A 20,213-nucleotide genomic window follows, 5' to 3' on the forward strand; every position below is an offset into this window, starting at 1 on the left:
CCTGTGCAGGGGGGACAGGCCGCTGAATTCAGGGCAATTCTCCTGCTTTAATAGTGTCCACATCTGAGGGGTCCTCACCCAGAGGGCTGAGGAAAAGCCGTGTGGTGGGAATTACAAGACTGAACCTCAGGGGCAAAGGTGGGAGATGCAGGAGGGTGAATCAGTCCCATTCCATCTTGCTTCCTTCAAGTGGAATGAAACCATGAGGAAAGTTTGGAGTTCAGACCTTGCTGGGAAACTGGAGGTAGCATTCAAGGCTTTGGATGCATTTGTTTTGTTCCTTATGCCCTGAATGTGAAAATAGGATAACCACAGAGTAGGCACCAAAAGATGAAGATTAGGTTTGGGCACGTTCCTTTGTGTGTTTCATAGGAGCCTTAGCCACAGACAGGTGAAGCTTGGAAGAAATCTTTTCCATACATCTCATTTTTTGACACTCTTCTGTGTGTGTCAGCCTGGCTGATGAGATGACAGGGTCCTAGATGGTGTGTTTGCCTTCATCAGCATGTCTATGCTTCTCTGTAATCCTCTGGGGAGGTGTAATAATCTAATTCCCACCTGCCATGGAGAGGTTTTTGGGGTCCGTGGACATCCCTGGCAGTTGTGAGGTGAAATGCTGGATCCCACCCATCCTATTTGCGGAGAAGGTGCAAGAGGTTTGCTGCTCACAGCTGTCTGATCTGCATTAACACGAGCTGTGCTTTGCCCTTTTCTAGGAATAAAGGTTATATTTGGTGTCAGGATTTTGGGGCTGAGCAGTGTAAATAGTTCTGGAGGATGTGTTGAATCATTGTTTGAACTGTCTCAGCCGGGGGCAGCCGTTGTTTTCATCTGTTCCCTGTGTGGTTCTTTGCAGCTTTTCCGACGCGTGGCAGCTGCCTTGCCTGGGATGGAAAGCACACAAGACAAAAGTAGAGAAGACAGTATCCTTTCTGTGCCTGTTCCAGGCGTTCCCCTGGATGAGGAAAATCCACTTTAGACCTCGCTCAGCTCGTGGATATCCCAAAAAGAGGGGGAATAGGGGCAAGTAACCTTTGAGCTGAGGAACGAGGATTGGTGGGTTGGAAGGCTGGGAGCAGGGGTGTTGAGGGTGGAGGCAGCAGGGGAAGGAATGGTGATCCAAAAGGATTCTTTGCTTGGTGCTTGAACGTGTGGAAGGTGGGAGAAAACAGCTGCAAAGAGGTCTGGAAAAAAAACCTGTGGCTCTTGCAGATCTGACAGAATCCAAAACAAACTGTCCTGGAAGGGACCTCTGAAGGCCCCTTCTCTGACCATCCTGCTCAAAGCAAGGCTGACTCCCAAACTGAGCCAGTTTCTCCAGGTCACATTCAGGGAAACTTGAGAAATCTCAAAGGATGGAGATGCCATAACCTCCCAGGGCAGCCTCCCAGGCATCCCATAACCTGGACCCCAGGCAGCATCTCTGTGATGGGAGAGAGAAGATTCAACTGATGGGATCAGTCTCAGTCAAGGGAAAGCAGGTGCCACAGGGGATGGAAAAGGCTTGAAAAGCAGGATAGCTACACTGAAATCACTGACCTGGCCAGGTGGGTGTGCTTGGAATGGTGGCTTTTCCAGGGCTGTTGGTTTTATTTGCAGCAGGGATCATGGAGCTGGGAAATAGAGGAGAAATTGTGCCTTGGGGGAAGGAAATCCCAGGGACTGTGGGAGTGGGACAAGCTTGACACTGAAATTATATCAGAGCCTCTGATGGATGGGGAAAAGAGGGATTTGGGAAGCTGGGGATTGCAGCTGCTGAGGCACAAGCTTTGTGTGATAGGGATTTGAGTGATCAGAAATACTTTTGTTATGCAGGTCCTCAAAAGGTTAATGAGCAACAAACTTAATTAATGGGGGAGAGTGCAGAGGCAGGGGCTGTGGCAGGGAATTTGATCACCAGTCTCCAAATGGGAGTGCATTTAGGGCACTGGGAATTGGGCTTCTTGCAGCCTGCAGATAACAGGGATGGATAGCATCCTCTCCTAGGCAGCTGCATTAGGATTAATGGAGGCACTTTTGCAAAACATGGAGGGTTTAAGGATCTTGACCCATTCATGCTCTGAGATGAAGCTGGCAAGGCTCATGTCAAGCATCTCTGGCCTAAACACACTTGAAGTTTTAAATCAGCAGAATGGACCAAATATTGGAGATGAACTGCTGGTCTTCCGTTTCCATTTCTGTGTTTATTTTCTCCAAACCTCTTGAAAAAGCAACTTCAAGCCCCTAAAGAAAGAAGCTGGAAGTACCAGCTGTGTGATCTCTTTGCTTCTGTGTTCTCTGATAAGGGCAACGCTGGAGACTTGTGAACTGCTCTGAGCTGGGGATTAGCATTCAAAGCTCCCCCTGGGAAAGGCTCTGTGAGGCTGGAGCGGTAGGGCATCCACTGGGAATTCGAGTGCTGCAGAGGGAGTCGCTTATCACAGGCAGGTTCTGAGCAGCCAGCACTGCAGTGACCTTGTGGGACATCAGCTGTCACTGGAAGGGGGAATCCAGGCTGGTGGCAGGGCCTTGCTGGCTGCTGCAGGGAGCAGAGAGATTTAACTGAGGAAGGAAGAGGTTTAACAGAGCTCTGGGGGTGAGCAGTGTGCAGGAAGTGGTGGAGCCCCCATTCCCAGAGGGATTTAAAGCCATGGGGATGTGGCACTTGGGGACATGAGGTACTGGTGGCCTTGGCAGTGCTGGGGGAGCAGGTGGGCTTGAAGATCTCAGTGGGCTCTTCCAGCCTGAATGATTCCGTGGTTCTGCAGAAGTGGTGATTAGACCCTTCAGTGTATCCTCCATGCATCTTTAATTCCCACAGCAAGACATCAGCGGGACTGCTGGGAAGAGCAGAGTGGTTAGAGACAGACATTGGGGTCTGACATTGTTTGTGCTGCAAATTTAATGTGCCAGTGCCGGAGCAGGAGGGGCAGGTGAGAAACCTTCGGTTTGGAGCTGGTCTTTCTGAGTATTTCAGTGGGAAACACTGAAAATGCCGTTCAAAATCCTGCTCTTGGTGGGGAAACAGAGTTGGAGATGTGTTTGCCTTAACTTCCTCCTTCTAGTGATTGACATAAAACTGGAAAAGCCTCAAGAGCAGCCTGTCAGTGAAGGAGGCTGTTCCTGCTAATACCATGTGGCTTCCACCTTTCTCCAGAACATCACTGCTTTCCCTCCCTGTCCTCTTCATTGACTGCAGTGTGAATATTGGCTTGAACCTTCCCCTTTCCGTAATAACGTATCGCAGTTCATCATCGCTGGCTGTCTCGTGGAGATGATCTTTAGCTTCACAAGCACACCCCACACACACACACACACCAACAAAATGTCAGTGTCTTCATTATTTATAAGAAAAAAAAAGAAAAAAAGCCAAAATATTCCACCGTATTCTAGGTATAACTTTAAAAAAAAAAAAAAAAAAAAAAAAAAGAAGTCCAAAAAAAATCCAAACAAAAAAATAGGTACAATTTCTTAATATTTGTTCCTTTTTTAATATGTTATGATATTGCACTTTGAAATGATGGCAACTGAGTAAGTTTGGAATTGGACCTAGACGAGATGTATGTGCAGAAGAAGGCTTGCAAATCTGACCCATTGGATTTCTCTCAGAAACTGGGAATGTGTAGACAGCAGGCGGAATCACGGTGGGAGGCGGCAGATGCCGAGGGTTAAACGCTTATCCTTGATAATTAAACACAAATTAACCCCAAGCTCTTAATTGCATTGAGCAGAGCGAGTCTGCCTGGTGTCCAGGCCCAGCCTGACCTTAGCAGGGGTTTGACACCCCCAGCTGCTGGAGCTGGGAATTCTCGCCGAGGCAGCGGGGACATTGCCAAGGAAGCATTACTGGGAAATATGGACGGGCTCTTTGGGATGAGTGGCTTCTGGAGGATTTGGGGGGAAGGAAAGGGTGGATGTGCATTAGCAAAACACTTGCAGGAAACAGGGAAATAATGTTTCGAGTGCAAAATGAGTTTTCAGAGCTTTTTTTTTTTTTTTTTTTCCTTTTTAAGTAGAGCACCAGTGAAGTGAATTATTACTGCCCAAGAGATGGGAACCTAACGGTTCAGCTGTTTGGAGGAGAAAGCATTTTGCTTCTTTGGTGTTTTTAGGGGAAATATTGAAATCAGGACTGGCACTAAAACCTGCCAAAGCCGGTTGAAACCTTGGAAATTTGGGAGAAAGAGAGAAGAGCAGCTGGCTGCCCCAGCAGAGGGGGAATGGCACCCGCTTTTCCAAAGCGTGGGCATATGTCGGTGGGGAAGGGGTATTTACTTTGATCCTACAGAATCCTAGTTGAGACATCTTAGATGGAAAGGGAGGGACTTGAGTAGGATGGAAACCAACTTCTGATTATGCAGATTGATGCCTTTTTTTAAGCTCTTTTTTTCTTTTTTTTCTCTCTCTCTTTTTTTTTTTTTTTTTTTTTTTTTTTTTTTTTTTTTTTTTATGTTCAGTCTTCCAGGTTGGTTTAGTTTGGTTCTCTAGAGCTGTATAGTTTGGTTAAATAATTAGTAATTTAGTTTTCTATGGAATTAAGCTCACAATTAACCCTTTTTTCTTTGATATTTATTTCTCGGCTTTAATTTTTTTTTACTCTTTTCAGTGCTGATTTTGTTGTTTTCCTTTGGCTGAGGAATCTGTGTAGAGCTTTGCTGATGTTGCAAGATGTAGCTACCCGAGAAACACGGAATGGAACACACTAGAAGTGCACCCTTTTAATCTTTACTAGTCATTGTGAAGTTGCTGTGTAAGTTAATAAACACAATTGTAAATACATTGTTTGCTGGGCGACTCTGGCCGAGTTACAGTGCAGGAAGGAATTCTCGAGTCTGTGTTGCGATTGCGAATTAAATGGACAATTGCAAGGGAATATTCAGGCTCCTCCTTGGTTCTCTTCTGCCCCTCTCTCTACCATCTAAAATAACCACCCTGGGGGAGAGGAAGGGAATTGTCCTCACCACCACTTTCCCCAGGAAGCGGGCATAAAAGAGTTGGAATTCTTCATTCCTGAGGTGAATGCCAGGCTCATGCCCTGCCCTGGGTTTCTAGCAACTCTGCACAACAATAACTTAAAGGCAGAACGAGATGTAAAAGTGCTTTTCTAATGCAATATTAAAGGCGAATTTTTTTGACGTGGCATGTCTTGAAATAAACATCAATGATATGTGACAAAGGATCATTCTTTATTTAAAAGAAACTCTCTGGGGGAAGGAAACCTGGCTGCTTTTCCTTTGTTGTACTGTTCTTAACCGTGCTGAAATGCTTCATCCTGCTGCTTCTTCCTTTGCTTTGGTTTGTTTTTTTCTCCTTCGGTTCTCCGTGCAGCTTCTGTTGGTCCTCATTTGGCTGTTCCCCACAAGCACATCCTTTTTTTGCTTGCTTCTGATAGAACCAGCCCCCTCTGCTTCCCACAGTCCCAAGCTTTAAGCACTGGATTTAAGGAGCTGGCTTAGCCCATACAGGCTGTGATGGACCAGCAGCCTGGATGCTTTTCCTGGAAGACCTGGGAGCAGGTTTGTCCAGATCTCGCTGGAAACAAAGGTGTGGAGAGCAGCGTGCCCACAGCTCCGTGTTCAGCACGGCCGGGGGCTGCAGGAGCATGGACGAGGCCTCTGGGGCTGCTCAGCACAGCCAGGTATGTTCAGTGCATGTCCTTGCTGATTGCCTGTGCTTAATGTGACCACAGGACTCAGTCCTGTCCTCGTCCCAGTTCTCCAAGGTGAGCACAGGAGCAACGTGGTCTTTATATTAGTTTTTTTTCTGTTGATTTTTTTTTTTTTTTTTTTTTTTGCAGCATCCATCTGTCATGTTTTAGATTTGAATTTTCTTTTACTCCACAGACGTGGCCAGTGGAACCATGAGAAAAGATGTTTTTAATGCTGATTTTTGTGCGTTTTTTTGAATGAAGGTCTCGGCTCTGTTTCTTTTCTCCTCCCTGCTCTGGCTTGCTCGTTGTACAGTCCATCATGCAGCTATTCCATGCCTCACGTTTTGTCTTGATAAAAGTAGTTGAAGAAATTGTGTAAGGGGAAAATAAAGGTTCCTTTTCTTCATGTTGGAATGTCACTGGTACCTCAGCTCTGTTTGATAATATGAACCAACCAGAACAAGAGAACAAATCCTTAGTGCTTGAACTAAATAAATACCTGTCTCATTGGAAAGCTCTGGGTCTTTTCTCTCAGCACGTCCAGCGCAGTGCAGGCGGGAGGTGCAGCTCCTCACGGGGGGCTGAAGTGCTGCAGGAGGCTTTTGTGAGGGCAGGAAGGCTTTTGGGGGGCTGTGTTTCAGAGGGGAGGTGGTGGAGGGCTGTGTTTGCTGTTGCTGCGGTGTCTCTGCGATTGTTTCCAGCGCCCGAGGAGCGATGCCGGGGCCAGAGCCTGGCCTCTGCCAGCTGCAGCTGTGCCTTTCTGCTCCTTTCCTGCTCCTTGCATCCAGCTGCTTCCTCTGCTCCCTTCCCAAAGGCACCTTGTGCGGCCTCACCACTGCCTCAGCTTCCCTGGGACACGGGTGCAGCAAGCCCAGCTTCCCTGAGGAGGATCCGCCTTAAGCCTCCTTCTTGCCGGAGACGGCGGCTGGGTCTGCGGGGCCAGGGAGGTGAGTAACAGATGCTCTTTGGTGAGTTACCCTTTGCTTTCCTGAAGGAGAGAATCGTGGAATCACAGCATGGTTGGGTTGGAAGGGACCTTAAAAACCATCCAGTGTCAACCACTGCCAAGGGTAAGGGACACCTTCCAGCAGCCCCATCCAACCTGGCCAGTAGAGAAGGGGAATTACCTGGATTTGGTGTGTGCCCAAACCTTGGTCTCTTGGTCAAACTCTTCACTGTTAAAAGGACCATGAACAAATTGGTCGTGAAACTAGAACGTAGTGGTGGAGATGTGCTGGAATTAGGGATATGGGAGCAGTCATGAGGGGATGATGAGTTCCTGGAGAACGTTTGTTGTCACTGGGGGGAGCTTCCATTCCTTGTAGCTGGCACCTGCAGGTGCTGCCCTGGCTGGGAGTCTCTGGTTCACCTCCTCGATTCCTTCTGGCTGCTGCCATGGGTAGCCTTGGGACTCCCACCTCTCACTGGTATCTCAATTCCCACCTTCCTTCTGGTGAAGGGGGTCAGGGTCAAACTGCAGAGACGAGGCTGCTGTGGAGCAGGGAATGGGTGAGGGGGCTCCACCTGCTCCGGAGGCTCCTCCTGGCTGCAGTGGGTCAAGCTCCTCTCCCAGCCCTGCTCCAAAATCCAAGTACGAGTATCTGGCTCAGCCTGGAGGGAGCTGATGGCTCGCTGGTGGGATCAACCCCCATTTTTCCAGGCTGGAGGAGCCACAGCATCCACCTGGCAAGCATCTGCAGAGCTGCTGCAGCAGCCAAGCCGTCTCCTTGCTGCAGTTCTGCTTCCAGCGGCTGAATCCTCAGCAAACCAAAGTGCAAGGGCTCTCTCTACCTGCTGCAGCAGCACCTTTTTCCATGCTGGGCATGTCCCAGCTCCGAAGGAAGATAAATGGGGTGGGCAGGCTGCGGCACGGGCTGCCAGCGCTCCTGCAGTCAGGGAGGCAGCTGCAAACACCCAGGCCTCGGAGCAGCCTCTCCCTCCCATCTGTGCTGCCTCCTCCTCTGCTGCTCTCCCGCTGCCTGAGCCGGCCTTTCCAGGCTTGCCTGGCTCGGGGTTTCACCAATGGAATTGTTTTTTCATCAGTTTAAGGGATTTTTCATCAATTGACAAAAAAACCATTTTATTTCTCCCCCCCCCCCCCTTTAACCATTTTTCCCTTCCCCACCCTGGTCAGAGCGCATTTGGTAAAGTCAAACGTGGCTTTTCATAAAATATTTAGGATCCTCTTGTAAGAGCAGAATGGAGCTGGCTGCCCAGATCGATGCTGGAGAGGCTGGGCTAGGGCGTGTCGGGAATTAAATGCCTGTGGAATTGCAGCTTTGCCCTTCCCGGGAGGATAAGGGGTAGGGAAGGGCTGGAGGCAGCTGGATGATGATGCTCGGGCTGCCCCACAGCACTGCCCTGCTGGGCTGGGAGAGAGGGGTGCTGTTTCCAAATGGAATTTTCCAGTTTTGCCACCTGTTTCCGAAGGCTTGGGTATAAATTAGAGCCATTTTGAGTGCTTGCTGTTGGCCACCCGGAGAGCACGTCTGGAACGAGGATGTTATTAAAGGCTTGATTAAAGTTATTGCTAATTAAAGCTCTGAAATGTCTCTCCCACAGCCAGTGGGTCCTCGGATACAGGGCAGGGAAAGGAGAAAATGGGATTTATCAATGCTCCCAGCACTGGTGGTTTGGCACTGACCTTTCCTGCATTTATCCCAGCTTGGGAAGGGGGATATGGAAACTGGAGCTTTGATCCTGACATTTCCTGACTGCTTGATTTCCAGAGAAGCGGGTTCGGGTCACAGCGAGGGTCACGTGGCCCTCAGCTGATTGCTATGCCATGGGATATTGTGGGATTCATTGTCTAGGAGATTGGTGGGCATGTTGGGAATTAATGGATTGTGCCTGCTCCTTACTGCAGATGCCGTTTTTCCAAGGGGTTGTGGAGTTGTTCTGAGCTTTGCTCTGTGTTTGGAGCTTCAGCAGCTCTCCCTGCTGGGAGAGAGGAGTGCTGCGAGTCTGGACTGGAGCTGGGAATGGAGCAGGTCAACCCTGATCTGTTCCTCAGCACTCCTTGTCCCTCTGCTCCTACCCAGCGGCACCACGAGCTCCTGGGAAGCCCCTCCTGAGGGGAGCAGACCAAGCCAGGTACTTTTGTGGGCTGGGTTCTATTGTTTGTACTTCCAAAATTATTTATATCATATTTAATTCCTCCTTCATTTAGCTCCCTAGTGCAGGGCCTGCCTCCCACCAGCTGTTCCCACCAGCAGCGTGAAGACCCTGGGAATTGCTGCTGGATTGCACTGTCCTCACCTGGATTGCTCCGTGTCCCTGGATCTCTGGGAGACCAGCACAGCAGGAGAGATGCAGGAACAGTTTTGGGATGTTCAGGTACTGCAGAGATGAGGAGCATGGGTGTCTGAGCTTGGGAAAAGGAGCTTTTGCAGGTCAGGAGCTGGACATGGCATGGGAAGGATGGACAGTTTCTAGGTCATGCTGCTATTGGTAACAAGTTTCCAGCTCTTTCCATCTCCCAGTGTTGTCTCACCTGGGATTACGCACCTTGGCTGGTGAATCATAAAATGGATATTGGATTGGTAAATAAGCTATTAGAGTAAAATTCTTCCCTGTGAGAGTGGTGAGGCCCGGGCAGAGGTTGCCCTGAAAGCTTCCCAGTATCCCATCCAACGCTGCCCTCTGGCAGTGGGAAGCCATTCCCTGTGTCCTGTCCCTCCATCCCTTGTCCCCAGTCCCTCTCCAGCTCTCCTGGAGCCCCTTTAGGCCCTGGCAGGGGCTCTGAGCTCTCCCTGGAGCCTTCTCCTCTCCAGGTGAGCACCCCCAGCTCTCCCAGCCTGTCCCCAGAGCAGAGGGGCTCCAGCCCTGCAGCAGCTCCGGGGTCTCCTCTGGATTCTCTCCAGCAGCTCCAGGTCCTTGTGCTGCTGGCCCAGGGCTGGGGCAGCTCTGCAGGTGGGGTCTCACCTGAGCACAGGGGCAGAGGGGCAGAATTCCCCCTTCCTGCTGCCCACGCTGGGGGATCAGCCCAGGACATGGGGATTTGGGGATGCCAGCACACACAGCTGGGACATGTCACAGATTGGAAATGGGGACAGTGGCCCCATGTCACGGGAGTTGCTTCATTCCCGTGCCCACCCCTGCAGCAGGAACAGCCCTGGGTGCTGGGTCAGTGGCTCAGGAACAGCAGTGCCATGGGGAGGTGCTGGTGAGTGAGTGGGGTCCCAGGCACAAAGGATGAGGATGCAGTGGGGTGTGTGGGACTGGATTCTTCTCTTCTCCAGCTCTTGGGAGCTGGGCCTTGTGCTGGAATTAACAGAGGGATGGAGGGGCTGAATCCCTGGCTTAGAAGCTGGTAGCCAGGCATGGCTCCTGCTTTACGCATATCCAGGGATTCTGTTCAGCCACCTCGACGCTAAAGCGGGGCTGGCAGTGCTGGGCCCTTCCTAAGGGGAGATGCCTCATCCCATGGCTCTGTGATGGAGGAAGGAGCTGCTCTGCCAGCACATGATGGTGGTTCTCTTGCACAGGAGCAGGATTTTTAGGGCAGCTTGGTCCCTTCTGTGTCTCTTTGGGACCACTGTGCCACACCCAAGGCTGGAGGAGTGACCCCAGAGCTCCCGGTTGGAAAGAGAGGGAGGCAAAGGGGAGCTGGTGACATCCCTGGGCAATTTTCCATGGGGACACAATCCTTCCCACTCCCCGAGGTGGCTGAGGCTGAGGGTTCCCTTCTCATCCTCACTCACCCGCAGGCCAGGGCTGGTTTTTCGCTGCCTTTATTAGACTTCAAAGAGGTTCTTTTGTCTTTTTTTTTTTTTCTTTCCGGGAGCGGGTGTGCAGCAGGAGGGAGGCAGGGAATGCAGGAGAGGATGAGGATGGTGTCTTGGGATATCCTAGTCCCCTGATGGGCACAGGGGTGAACTGACCTGGGGCTCTAAAGCAGAAGCAGGCTGGGGTGCTGGTGTCACTGGTGGTTTTCTATCCAGCTATGGGGTTTGTAATTCCTAAATTCAATGTCAGTCGTGGTTCCAGGATACCATCCTGGCTCTAGGGGTGACACTTGGCAGCTGTTCCTCACCTCTTCCATCACCTAACCAAAACCCTGAGCTGCTGCTTGTCCCCTGGCCTGACTGTGTATCCCTCCTCAATCCCAAATCCCTGCTGTGAAGATCCCGGCTTGGCTGCGAGAAAGACTCCCCGGTCCCCACGATGGAGAACTGCCCTTCTCTCCCTCCCAAAAGTCAGGGTGAACCTGAGGATGCTGTGTATCCCTCCTACTTGGCTGGTGAAGTTGGGATATTCCCTGGGCTCTTCTCAGCCTAGTTTCCAAGGGTTTAACTCCAGTTCTTGAGGGTTTTTGCACCATTTCTCCAACTTGGCCAGGCCCAGGAGACTGGGGCGAGTTGGTGAGGGTTGGAAATCCTGCAAAGGTTTTCATCCTCCTTCATCTTTTACCTGCCTCTTGAACATCCCTGTGGTTGCCCCCATGTCAGCTCCTACTCCAGTGCTGCAGCCTCTCCCAAAAATAAGACCTTAAAAAGCCTCTGCATTGTGGGGTTCACCCAGCCAAAAAAGATCCAGTCAATTCCCCCCAAATTAAATAAGTCCCCTTTGCTCCCAAACCCGGTGTTTCTGCAGCCAGCTCCCTGCGGAGATTTGGGATGGGAAAGCTCTGCCAACAGCCCCGGCAGCTCCCTGGGCCCTGTGCCGATGGGAGTCAGATGCTGTGGGGTTCTGGAGTGGGTTATGGGGGAGCTCTGAAGCACTTGGGGATTATTTAATGCAGAAGCTGGGGCTGGGAGCAGGGTGTGTGTGGGAATCTGTTCCCTGGGTGTTTTGGGGAGGCTGAGGGGGGCTCAGGGCAGGTTCCAAGGCAGGGCTGGGGAGCAGAGGGGAGGCTGTGGCCCAGCCTAAAACCAGCACGGCATCCACATGAAGGAGCCCAGGGCGGCGCCAGTGGCGGCCCCCGCCAGCAGCCCCAGCGCCATCTGGTCCCCGGAGACGCGGTAGGGATCCTCGCGCACAATGACGTGGGTCACCCCGGGAGCTGTGAGGGAAAATGGGGGCTGTGAGTGACAAGGGGACAGCCTCGGGCACCCCCCAGGGCCACTGGGCCACCCACCTCCGTACTGGTGGCCGTAGTGGCCGGAGCTGATGTAGGCAGCCTGGTGGGAGTCCAGGGGCACCGTCTGGTAGTAGTCGTCGTCGTAGGGGTCGTACACGTGCACCTGAAGCAGTGTGGGGGAGTTTAGGGGGTCAGGCTGCAGATCCCCCGGGGGGAACTGGGCCCTGAGTCCTGTGGGTGGGGAATCCAAACGGTCCCAAGGGCTGTGGGCAGCCTGTGCTCTGGTCACCCTAACTCTGCCCCTTCCTTGTCATCTTAGTTGTGTCCCCTGCCACCTTAACAGTGTCCCTGCCACCTTAACTCTGCTCCCATTCACTTCACCTGTTCCTGTCACCTTAACTGTGTCCGTATTCCCCTTAATAGTATCCCTATTCCCCTTAACTATGTCCCTATAATCTTAGTATCATCCCTGTCACCTTACCCTTGTCTCTGTCATCTTAGCCATGTTCCTGTCACCTCAGCTCTGCCCCCACTCCCCTTAGCAGTGTCCCTGTCACCTTAACAGTGTCCCTGCCACCGTAAACTCTGCTCCCATTTCCTTCACCTGTTCCTGTCACCTTAACTGTGTCCCTGTTCCCCTTACCTCTGTCCCTATAACCTAAACATTGTCCCTGTCACCTTACCCATGTCTCTGTCATCTTAGCTGTGTTCCTGTAACCTCAACTCTGCCCCCATTTCCCTTAACAGTGTCCCTGTCACCTCAACTGTGCTTCTATTGCCTCTAACTGTCCCTGTCACCTTAACTGTGAGTCCTTGTCACCTTAACTGCGTCTCACCACATCAACTCTGTCCCCATTCCCCTTAATGGTGTCCCTGTCACCTTAACAGTGTCCCTGTCTCCTTACCTGTGCCCCCATAATTCTGTGTCCCTGTCACCTTAACTCCTGTCACCCTCCACCAGTGCACAGTCAGTGACAGTGGCTCTGTCACCTGCCATCAGTGGTGGCATCCAACCCTTCCCCACCTTCTCCCCCGTGGCTCCAGGGACTTTACTCCCTGTGCCCCGAGGCTGCACAGAGGGTGTTGGGGAGTCCCCCCAAGCTCAGTGTCAGCCTGGGAAGGAGCAGGGTTGGACTAACTTCTCCTAGCCCAAATCCTGGATCCCAAATCCCGTGCCAGGATGGTATCCCTGCTCAGGGGGACGAAGCCTCACCGGGGTGGATTTAGACTCCAGCACAGCCATCTTCCAAGCACTGCAAACAAAACAGAGGCACTCATTTTTGGTGGGTGCTGGAGGTATGGGAATTGTCCTCTTCCTCCCCACGGGGACCTGGATGTGGCCATGGGGCCAGCACTATTCTTTAATTCCCTATTAAATGAGAGCTGGGATAACAGCTGGGAATGTGCTGGGAGGTACCCAACACCACAGGGATGGGCACAAAGCAGTCTCTGGGAATGACCCTGGCTAAAACAAGGGCAGACAAGAAAATTACACCTAATTTGGCTGGGAGAGCAGATAATGGATTAATTTCCACTCAGCTAGCTGAGGTCAAGCTCAGTTGATGAAGTTCTGCTTGGCCACAGCTGAACATTTCCATCCATCCAAGTTCAGCTGAATGTTTCCCACTTCTAATTTTTAAAAATTTTATTTAAAAATATTATTTTTATAAAAATAAAACTATTTTTTAAAATTAATTTCTAAATTCTTTTCGAAATAAATAGAAGGGGAACAGTGCCAAAAAGGGCAGTTTGCCTCAAGCCACTGAGGGCTTCACATTCAGACTTTTTATTTCCAAATAGTGATGAAAATCCTTCTCCTCAGTCAGGCCAAGAGGGGATTTCTTATCCATGGGGAAAATCCCCCATCAGGAGACCAACTGTTTAAAAACAGCTGCTTTTGGCTCTGGATTATTCAGTGAGAGCCCCAGATCTCCTGCACCTTTCACCCTGCAAGTGTGTTTGAGAACACAGACTGGTGGCAGGTTTAGCCAAGGGTGGGATGTGGCAGGAGCGGGACAGGGCTCTCGTGCCCCCAGGCCCTTTCCAGGCTGGGATAATTGGGATGAAAAAGTCGCTTACACGGCATCGTCCTCGCTCTCGGCACACAGCGTGGTCTTGGAGCCGTCCCGCAGCACCACGGTCAGCAGGCAGTCCCGGCTCCTCCCCTCGGGGGGCTGCACGTCTGGGAAAGGAAAGGATGGGGTGGGATCCAGCCTCAGCCAAGGAGCTGCCCCAGAGACCCTCCCCGGGCTCCAAATTCCCCCTGGCACAAGAACTTGTGGGTATAGTTTTGGCTCCATCTCCATGTGCAGGAGGATGATGTCAGGATCTCACAGGTTAAAAGCCAACACAAGGAATGAGCTGATGGGCAGAAACCTCCACCCCCACGGCAGAAAGAACATGGAAGGGCAACAAACTGCAAAAAATCTGCTCCAGGCCACAAAGCTGAGCTGCCTTTCCTTTGAACTTGCCAGAGTGCACCCAAATTTTCTAGGAACGGGAGATGCTCATTGCTGGAGTGGAATCGTGAGCTCAAGCAAGAGCAAAATCTTAAATCCATGAGGCTCATGTGTCTTCCCCGATTCTGCAAGCTTGGCAGGACCCTCCGGTGAGCACAAAGCTGTGGGATTGTGCTCCCACCACCACTCCCAGCCCAAGAAAGGCGCTTTGTGTGGAGGCCGTGGGCTGCGGGGCCCAGCCAAGCTGCTGCTTTGTTCTCCTTGTTTGTGCGAGACGTGAGCGATGAGTCAGGGCCGTGGGATCCTGTTTGTTACAAGCACAAACCAGGAGGAGAGATCCTTCCTTCCTCCCTTCTTCCCTTTTCCCTCCTTTCTTTCCCTTCCTTCCCTCCACCAGGAAAAGCACTGGCAGAGATACTCCAGCATCTCCTGCCTGGGAATGAGGAGGGGTGAATGAGGCAGCCTGGGTTATTTTGGGGGTATGCCGGATGTGCACAGGTGGAGCATGGGTTAAGAGGGGTGCAGCCACATGTGGGATGGGGTTGGGAATGCAGGGCTCGGGAACAGGGGCTGCCCTCACCTTTGCACTCGCGGCCAATCCGCACGTCTCGGCAGCTGTACTTGATGTGGATCCGGCCATCCATGTCCCGCTGCGTCTCATCATGGTAGTAAACCAGGCTGCCATCCAGGTAGAGGACAAACCAGTTCCTCTTCCAGCGGCGCAGGATGGAGCCTGGTGAGGCAGAGAGCAGGCGAAGGACCCCAGCAAGCCCAGTGGGACACGGACAGCACACTCACCAGACCCAATCTCGTCCCCCAGACTTGGATCCCTCCAGCCCCTGTGAGCCGCTGCGACCCACAGGACACCTGTGCCTGGCATTGAGCATCCGGGGCAGCGTGACCAGGTGGCTTTAAATGGGCAAAGGCTGCCAAAAAAGCCATCAGGGCATTGGGTGCTGCCCTGCTGAGCGCACGGGAGCGGATCCAGCCCCGGACACGGAGCCGTGTGTGTTTTCATGGCAGGCAGCCCCTCTCTCCGCTTACGTAAATCCGCGAGCGGCTGAGCCACAATTTCCCTGCTGCCGTGGATTACCCGCCCAGATGGGGGCTCCTGGTGTCCCCACACCCCACCTCTTCCCAGCAAACCTCTCTGGGCTTTTTTGGGGGGCTCCCAACCTGGAAAGCTCAAGGGTGGGACTTACTCTGCCGCCAAAGCCAACCGCTCTTCACCAGTGCCATGGCTGCCGCAGGCTTCGCCGGATCTGCTGGGATGGGAAGAATAATGGGGTTAAAATAGGAGCTCCTGCCTCGCCTCCGGCTCTGCCCATGGCTTCCGCCTCCCCACAGCCTCCGGGGATGAGGTGGGATGGGGATTCACCCTTGTTGCTCCTGGTATTTTAGGGCGATGAGCTCAGCGCCCGGGTTAATCAGGGTTAGGCAGACGCGGGATTTCGTCATCTGGGAAACATCGCAAAGGAGACACCCCGGCCACCTTTCTTTCTGCCTTTAATCTCATTGGGATTTAGGGATTATCGTCCCGTGGAGGTAAATGGAGAAATCCGGGCCACGTATGAAAACAGGCAGTGCTTCCCCACAGCCTCAGTAACTTTCCATGCTAAACGACACCTACACTTGTTTATTTTCCCTGCCTGGATGGAAATTAATCCTTAATAAGGCCATGAAGTCATCGCTCCCCAGGTCCCCAAGCAGAGCCAACACCCCAGGGACAGGCAGGAGCAGTTCCTGGCCACGGCCCCCATATCCACCCATCAGCTGGGAATCCCAGCTCCCAATGATGGGAACTCGGCACCCTGGGATGGCCTCCAGGATCTCCCACCAGCTCTGGGGGCACGGCAAGGCACAAACACCCCCCCAGTACCTCTATGCCGGCGTGACCGAGTGCCTGAACCCCTGAGTATCCAGGTCCCCATGGAGTTTGCAGCCCTGGTATCATCACCCGTACTGCCATATCCCCGGGCAAACACCACCTCATCCCCTGGCACCCCCATCCCTCTGCACTCACATCCCTGTGCCACCCTCATCCCACTCTGCTCACAACCCCTCGGTCCCCACATCTGCTGCCCTGATCCCACATCCCCTGGCATCTTTTCCCCTCGGTACCCACATTTTGTGGCACCGTTTCTGCCCCCCTCCGGAGCCCGCTCCTCCGAGTGCGGGCCCCCCCGGCTCTCCCCGTGCCCCGGTGCCCCATCCCCGGTCCCCCCGCGCCCCGCAGCCCCCCGAAGGCGCCCCGCGCATCCCTCACCGGGCGGAGGCGGCGGTGCCCGCTGCGGGATGCGCTGCGCTCCTCTCCCGCCGCCCGGCTCTGCCCGCCCGCGCGGCTCGCCGGGAGCTGTAGTCCGGCAGCAGCATCCCCAAGTGCCGGCCGCCGGGAAAACCCCGCTTTCCAGCGGTTTAATCCCCAAAAAGCCGCTGCCCGGCGCCTGCGCGGCTGGGATGCTGCCGGGTTGGTGCCGTCGGGAGTGCTCGTCGTTGATCCAGCAGGTCTGATCCTCACCTTCTCCTCAAATCCCCCCTTTTCCAGCAGTGCGAGTGACCTTGGGAGAGGGCTCAGCCCCGAATTTGGGGGTCCGGGATGTGGGGGGGCTGCTGCCCCGCACCGAGCTGGGCAGGAGGAGGCAATGCTTGGGGCATGCAGGATTTTGCTCCGGTGCTGGGGAATGAGAAGGTGTTTCATGCAAAAAAGCATCAGTCAGGAGCAACTCAAGTTTTAAGCCCCAAAGTGCTCGTCTGAAATTAATTTCCAAGTGGCGGGAGAAATCCTCTGTGTCAAAATCAATGCCTGTCCTGGCTTCTGCTGGAATTAGAACCGTCCTGGGCTCTGGGACATGAGGTTGGATTATTTGAGGAAGTCAAGACCCAAGTCAGGTGACAGCTGAGGCTGAGCTGTTAATAAAAGATGTTTATTGAGCACATGGCAATGCTCAATATATATAAAAAATTCTATTCCAGCACGTTTTTCAATGTTAAGGCCCTTCCTCTCCTCTCCCCCCAGCGCTGGCTTTACTGTGGCAAGCAGCAGAAGGAATTATATTAATCCAGCAGCCCACTGGATGATCCCAAGGGGCTTAAATTGGAATCACTCTTTGTGCATTCCTCCATGCTGGTTATTGGGCTGCAAAAGATCCTGGTGGTGCTGAATATTCCCAAAATCAGGGAAATTATTTGGAAATCTGGCTGGATTTGAGAGAGACAAAACCCAGAGACTTTGTCCTGCAATGGGTCCAGAAAAAAAGTTCCTTTAGGAAGGGATTTGGGCTGAAATATGGATTTATCCTGGGTTTTCTACTGGCATTGGGCTGCCTCTCCACACAGACAGGTGTCCATTTGGGATTAATTGTTCTCAAAACTTTTCCATTGTGGTTTTCCTCTTGGGAAGGAAATGGTGCTCGCGTGGGATTTGGGGAGCTCAGTCTATTAAATTTTTTTGTCAACTGAGGTGGGGTTTTTTTTATGTTAAATAGGATAAATTTGGAGCATGCTGGGTGGAAATGGTGATCCAAAGAGCCAAGAGATTACTTCCAGCCAGCGAAAGGAGAGGATGCCATATGGGAACACACTCAGAAGAGCCAGATCTTGGATGTCCCTCCCATTTTCCATAGCAATCGGGTGCTGCTTAATAAAATCTATGAACTTCAATGCCTTCGGTTTGTTTTTCCTGCAGTGGCTCGTGCCTGGTGGGGATCTCCCCCAGCCACAGCCTTGGGGTTTGGGCAGGAAACAAAGGAATTTCGAAACTCTTCCCACGTCTCAGGAAATCCGTGTCTTCCACAGGGGGTCTCCCCAGATTCCGGTTCAGAGCTGAACCTGGGGACAGCTGCAGGTGACCCCGCCAGCATTTGCTGTCCCTGTCCATCCCCACTCTCGAGACAGGTAGGCACCTGGTTAAATATCCCGCAAATCCCTCTGGAGGCTCCTTTTCCTGTAGCTGAGCGTGTCCCATTGGTGCCGCTGGAATACTGCAGGAGAAATGCGCAAGGAGAAATGTTCCCTTCTGGCATGTTTGTCATCCACTCCACACCCAGCCCAGGGGCGGGAAACAGCCTTGTCACCCCCGTCCCGATTCCCAGACTCCCAAGGGAGGCGTTCCACATCCATGGAAAAAAAAAAAAAAAAAAAAAAAAAGCACCACCAAAAAACCACATGGAACAGCAACCAGAGCTGTGAAGGATGGGGGGTGGGGGGAGTGCCCTACTCGTGTCAGCCCCCGGGTGGAGACCCGCCGGAATTCTCCATCTCTTCCCAAAATACTCCTTTCCTGCCCTAAACAGGGTGAGGGGCTGGTTCAGGGCAGACCCCTATGGGGGCGGCAGGGCTCGGCAGGCAAAGCCGGGCCCGGCGGCTCCCCGCTTCTCTCCCGCTGCCGGCCCGCGGCTCTGCGCTCGCCAGGCGACTCGGGCAGGGTCTCCCGGAGCCAGGATCAAATCCTGGATCGCCGTGGAGCCCCACCTGGCACATCCCGATGGGATTCGTGTAGCGGCCTTCTGCCGCCCATCAGCCTTCGCGGACTACAGCTCCCGTCATGTCTCGCTGAACTACAACTCCCGCTATGCCCGGCGGCTCCACCCGTGCCGGACTACAGCTCCCAATACGCCCCGCGCCTGGCCGGGCCCTGTCGCCTTGTGTCCTTCCCCCGCCTGCCGCTCGGACTACACTACTCATGGCCCCTCGCGCGAGGCGGCCGGCGGCGGGCCGCAGCGGCGGCGCGCGGGGCATGCCGGGAGCTGTAGTCCCCGCAGCGGCGGCGGCTGTAACGGTCCCGCTGGTGGTACTGCCCCCCCTACCCCCCCCCATTCCCGGCTGGCGGCTGCGGGAGCAGCGGGAAGAGGAGGAGGAGCGGGAGAGGGAGATCTGCTGTACCGGCACAGGGGCCGCCGCCGCCCGACCAGCCGCAGGTAAGGGGAGGGGAAGGGAAGGGGGGACACCCCCGGGTGACAGCGGCGGGAAAGAGGCGGCGGCGTGGGGGCACCGCGGTGATGGAGGCGGGCGGCCGGGGGCTGTCCCCGAGCCCCGGAGCGCACGGGGAGGGGGCGATGGGGCAGCATCCCCCCAGCCCCGGGCGGGGAGCGGAGATCGGAGCCCTGGGGCGGGGAGACCCCGGCAGAGCCCGTGTCCCCCCCACGGCTGCTCCCCCTGCTGCCTCCGGGGCTCCTGCCCCTGTGTCCCCTCGGAGCCTCTTCTCCCCGGGGGCTCTGTTCCCCCGAGGCTGCTGTGTGTCCCCCCTCTCGCAGACGCTGTTCCCCCCGCGGGCTGTTGTCCCCTGGAGCCCGCTGTGTGTCCCCCCGGTGCAGCCTGTTGTCCCCGCGCCGGGCTATTCCCCTGCAGCCTGTTGCCCCCCAAATCTGCCGTTCCCCCTTCCCAGGGGCTGTATCCGCCCCCCGGAGCCTGTTCCCTGTCCTCAATCTCACCCTCATCCATGGGAATAGGGGACGGGATGCCCGGGCTGGGGGTGCCCCCCCAGGGATGGGCGAACCCCCCCAAAATATCCCGAGGGGCACGTGGGGCCGGCAGCAGAGATGCCGGGAATATTGACGAGCCCGCCGGCAACTCCGTGCGACGGCAAGGGCCGAGCGGGGCCGTCAGCCCTGTCCCGCAGCCCTCCCGCGGGGGTAAAATGCTTTTTAAATGGTTATAAAATGGTTAAAGGCTTTGCTGAGCAGGGGGATGTCGACGCGCAGCATCCACAGGAATGAAAGCAGGGACATCCAGGTTGGGAAATGCAAGGCGGTGTTAAGATTTTTCTGCCTGGATAAAATGCGTATTCCGGTCGTTTTTATGAAAATGTGGATTGTTTCCTCACCCCCTCTTTTTTTTTTTTTAAATTTCTTCTTAGTAATGATTGCTTGCACGCTCTGTTGTTGGCATTGTGGTGTTCAGGGCAGCAAAGTCCATTGCTATATTGTGGGTGAATAACGCCAAAAAGGAGCTGGGTTTCAGTCCTTTATAGAAAGCAGAGGAAGTATGGAAATGAAATAAATATTCATTAGCAGAAAGAGGTTTTGTACCGGCTTGGGTTTTGGGAGCATTTTTCCCCCCACTGCACATCGTGATGAGATTTCGGGTTATGGTTTGTATTTCCATA

The 20,213-nt window shown here is 53.6% G+C and overlaps 3 protein-coding genes and 1 long non-coding RNA gene across 12 annotated transcripts in view; 3 read left to right on the plus strand and 1 right to left on the minus strand.

The window, feature by feature from the left end:
• RAB6A (RAB6A, member RAS oncogene family) overlaps positions 1–3,235 on the plus strand; it is a 39,615-nt gene extending 36,380 nt beyond the window's left edge. For all 3 annotated transcript variants that reach the window (XM_066340785.1, XM_066340782.1, XM_066340784.1), the window contains 2 exons: positions 857–923; positions 3,045–3,235. In XM_066340785.1, coding sequence (XP_066196882.1) covers positions 857–923; positions 3,045–3,109 — 132 coding nt within the window. In that variant the 3' untranslated portion in view covers positions 3,110–3,235. The remainder of the gene's footprint in view (positions 1–856; positions 924–3,044) is intronic.
• Positions 3,236–8,052: 4,817 nt separating this feature from the next.
• On the plus strand, positions 8,053–17,770 carry LOC136375334 (uncharacterized). 2 transcript variants are annotated; one of them, XR_010746066.1, is made up of 3 exons: positions 8,053–8,722; positions 8,799–8,965; positions 17,596–17,770. It is a non-coding gene; the product is annotated as an uncharacterized lncRNA (long non-coding RNA). The 2 variants fall into 2 exon arrangements; XR_010746065.1 differs by having other exon boundaries at positions 8,053–8,965.
• Positions 10,347–16,464, minus strand: PLEKHB1 (pleckstrin homology domain containing B1). Of its 2 annotated transcripts, none has more exons than XM_066340787.1 (7): positions 16,377–16,464; positions 15,313–15,372; positions 14,691–14,843; positions 13,731–13,833; positions 12,865–12,904; positions 11,709–11,814; positions 10,347–11,633 (listed from the first exon to the last, which is right to left on the minus strand). In XM_066340787.1, exons 2-7 carry the CDS (start codon positions 15,347–15,349, stop codon positions 11,497–11,499), a joined length of 576 nt encoding a protein of 191 aa, XP_066196884.1. In that variant the 5' UTR covers positions 15,350–15,372; positions 16,377–16,464; the 3' UTR covers positions 10,347–11,496. The 2 variants fall into 2 exon arrangements, with proteins under 2 accessions (XP_066196884.1, XP_066196883.1); XM_066340786.1 differs by having other exon boundaries at positions 15,313–15,375; positions 16,377–16,461.
• Positions 17,771–18,767: 997 nt separating the features above from the next.
• The window catches only part of FAM168A (family with sequence similarity 168 member A), a 131,150-nt gene continuing 129,704 nt past the window's right edge, over positions 18,768–20,213 (plus strand). For 2 of the 5 annotated variants that reach the window (XM_066340791.1, XM_066340793.1), the window contains exon 1: positions 18,970–19,026. The gene's annotated coding sequence lies outside the window, so the exon portion shown is untranslated. Of the gene's footprint in view, positions 19,027–20,213 lie in introns of all 5 variants that reach the window. The other 3 variants (XR_010746067.1, XM_066340794.1, XM_066340792.1) reach the window with 3 other exon arrangements.

Source organism: Sylvia atricapilla, chromosome 2, assembly GCF_009819655.1.
Source record: "Sylvia atricapilla isolate bSylAtr1 chromosome 2, bSylAtr1.pri, whole genome shotgun sequence".
In the NCBI taxonomy this organism is placed as follows: domain Eukaryota; kingdom Metazoa; phylum Chordata; class Aves; order Passeriformes; family Sylviidae; genus Sylvia; species Sylvia atricapilla.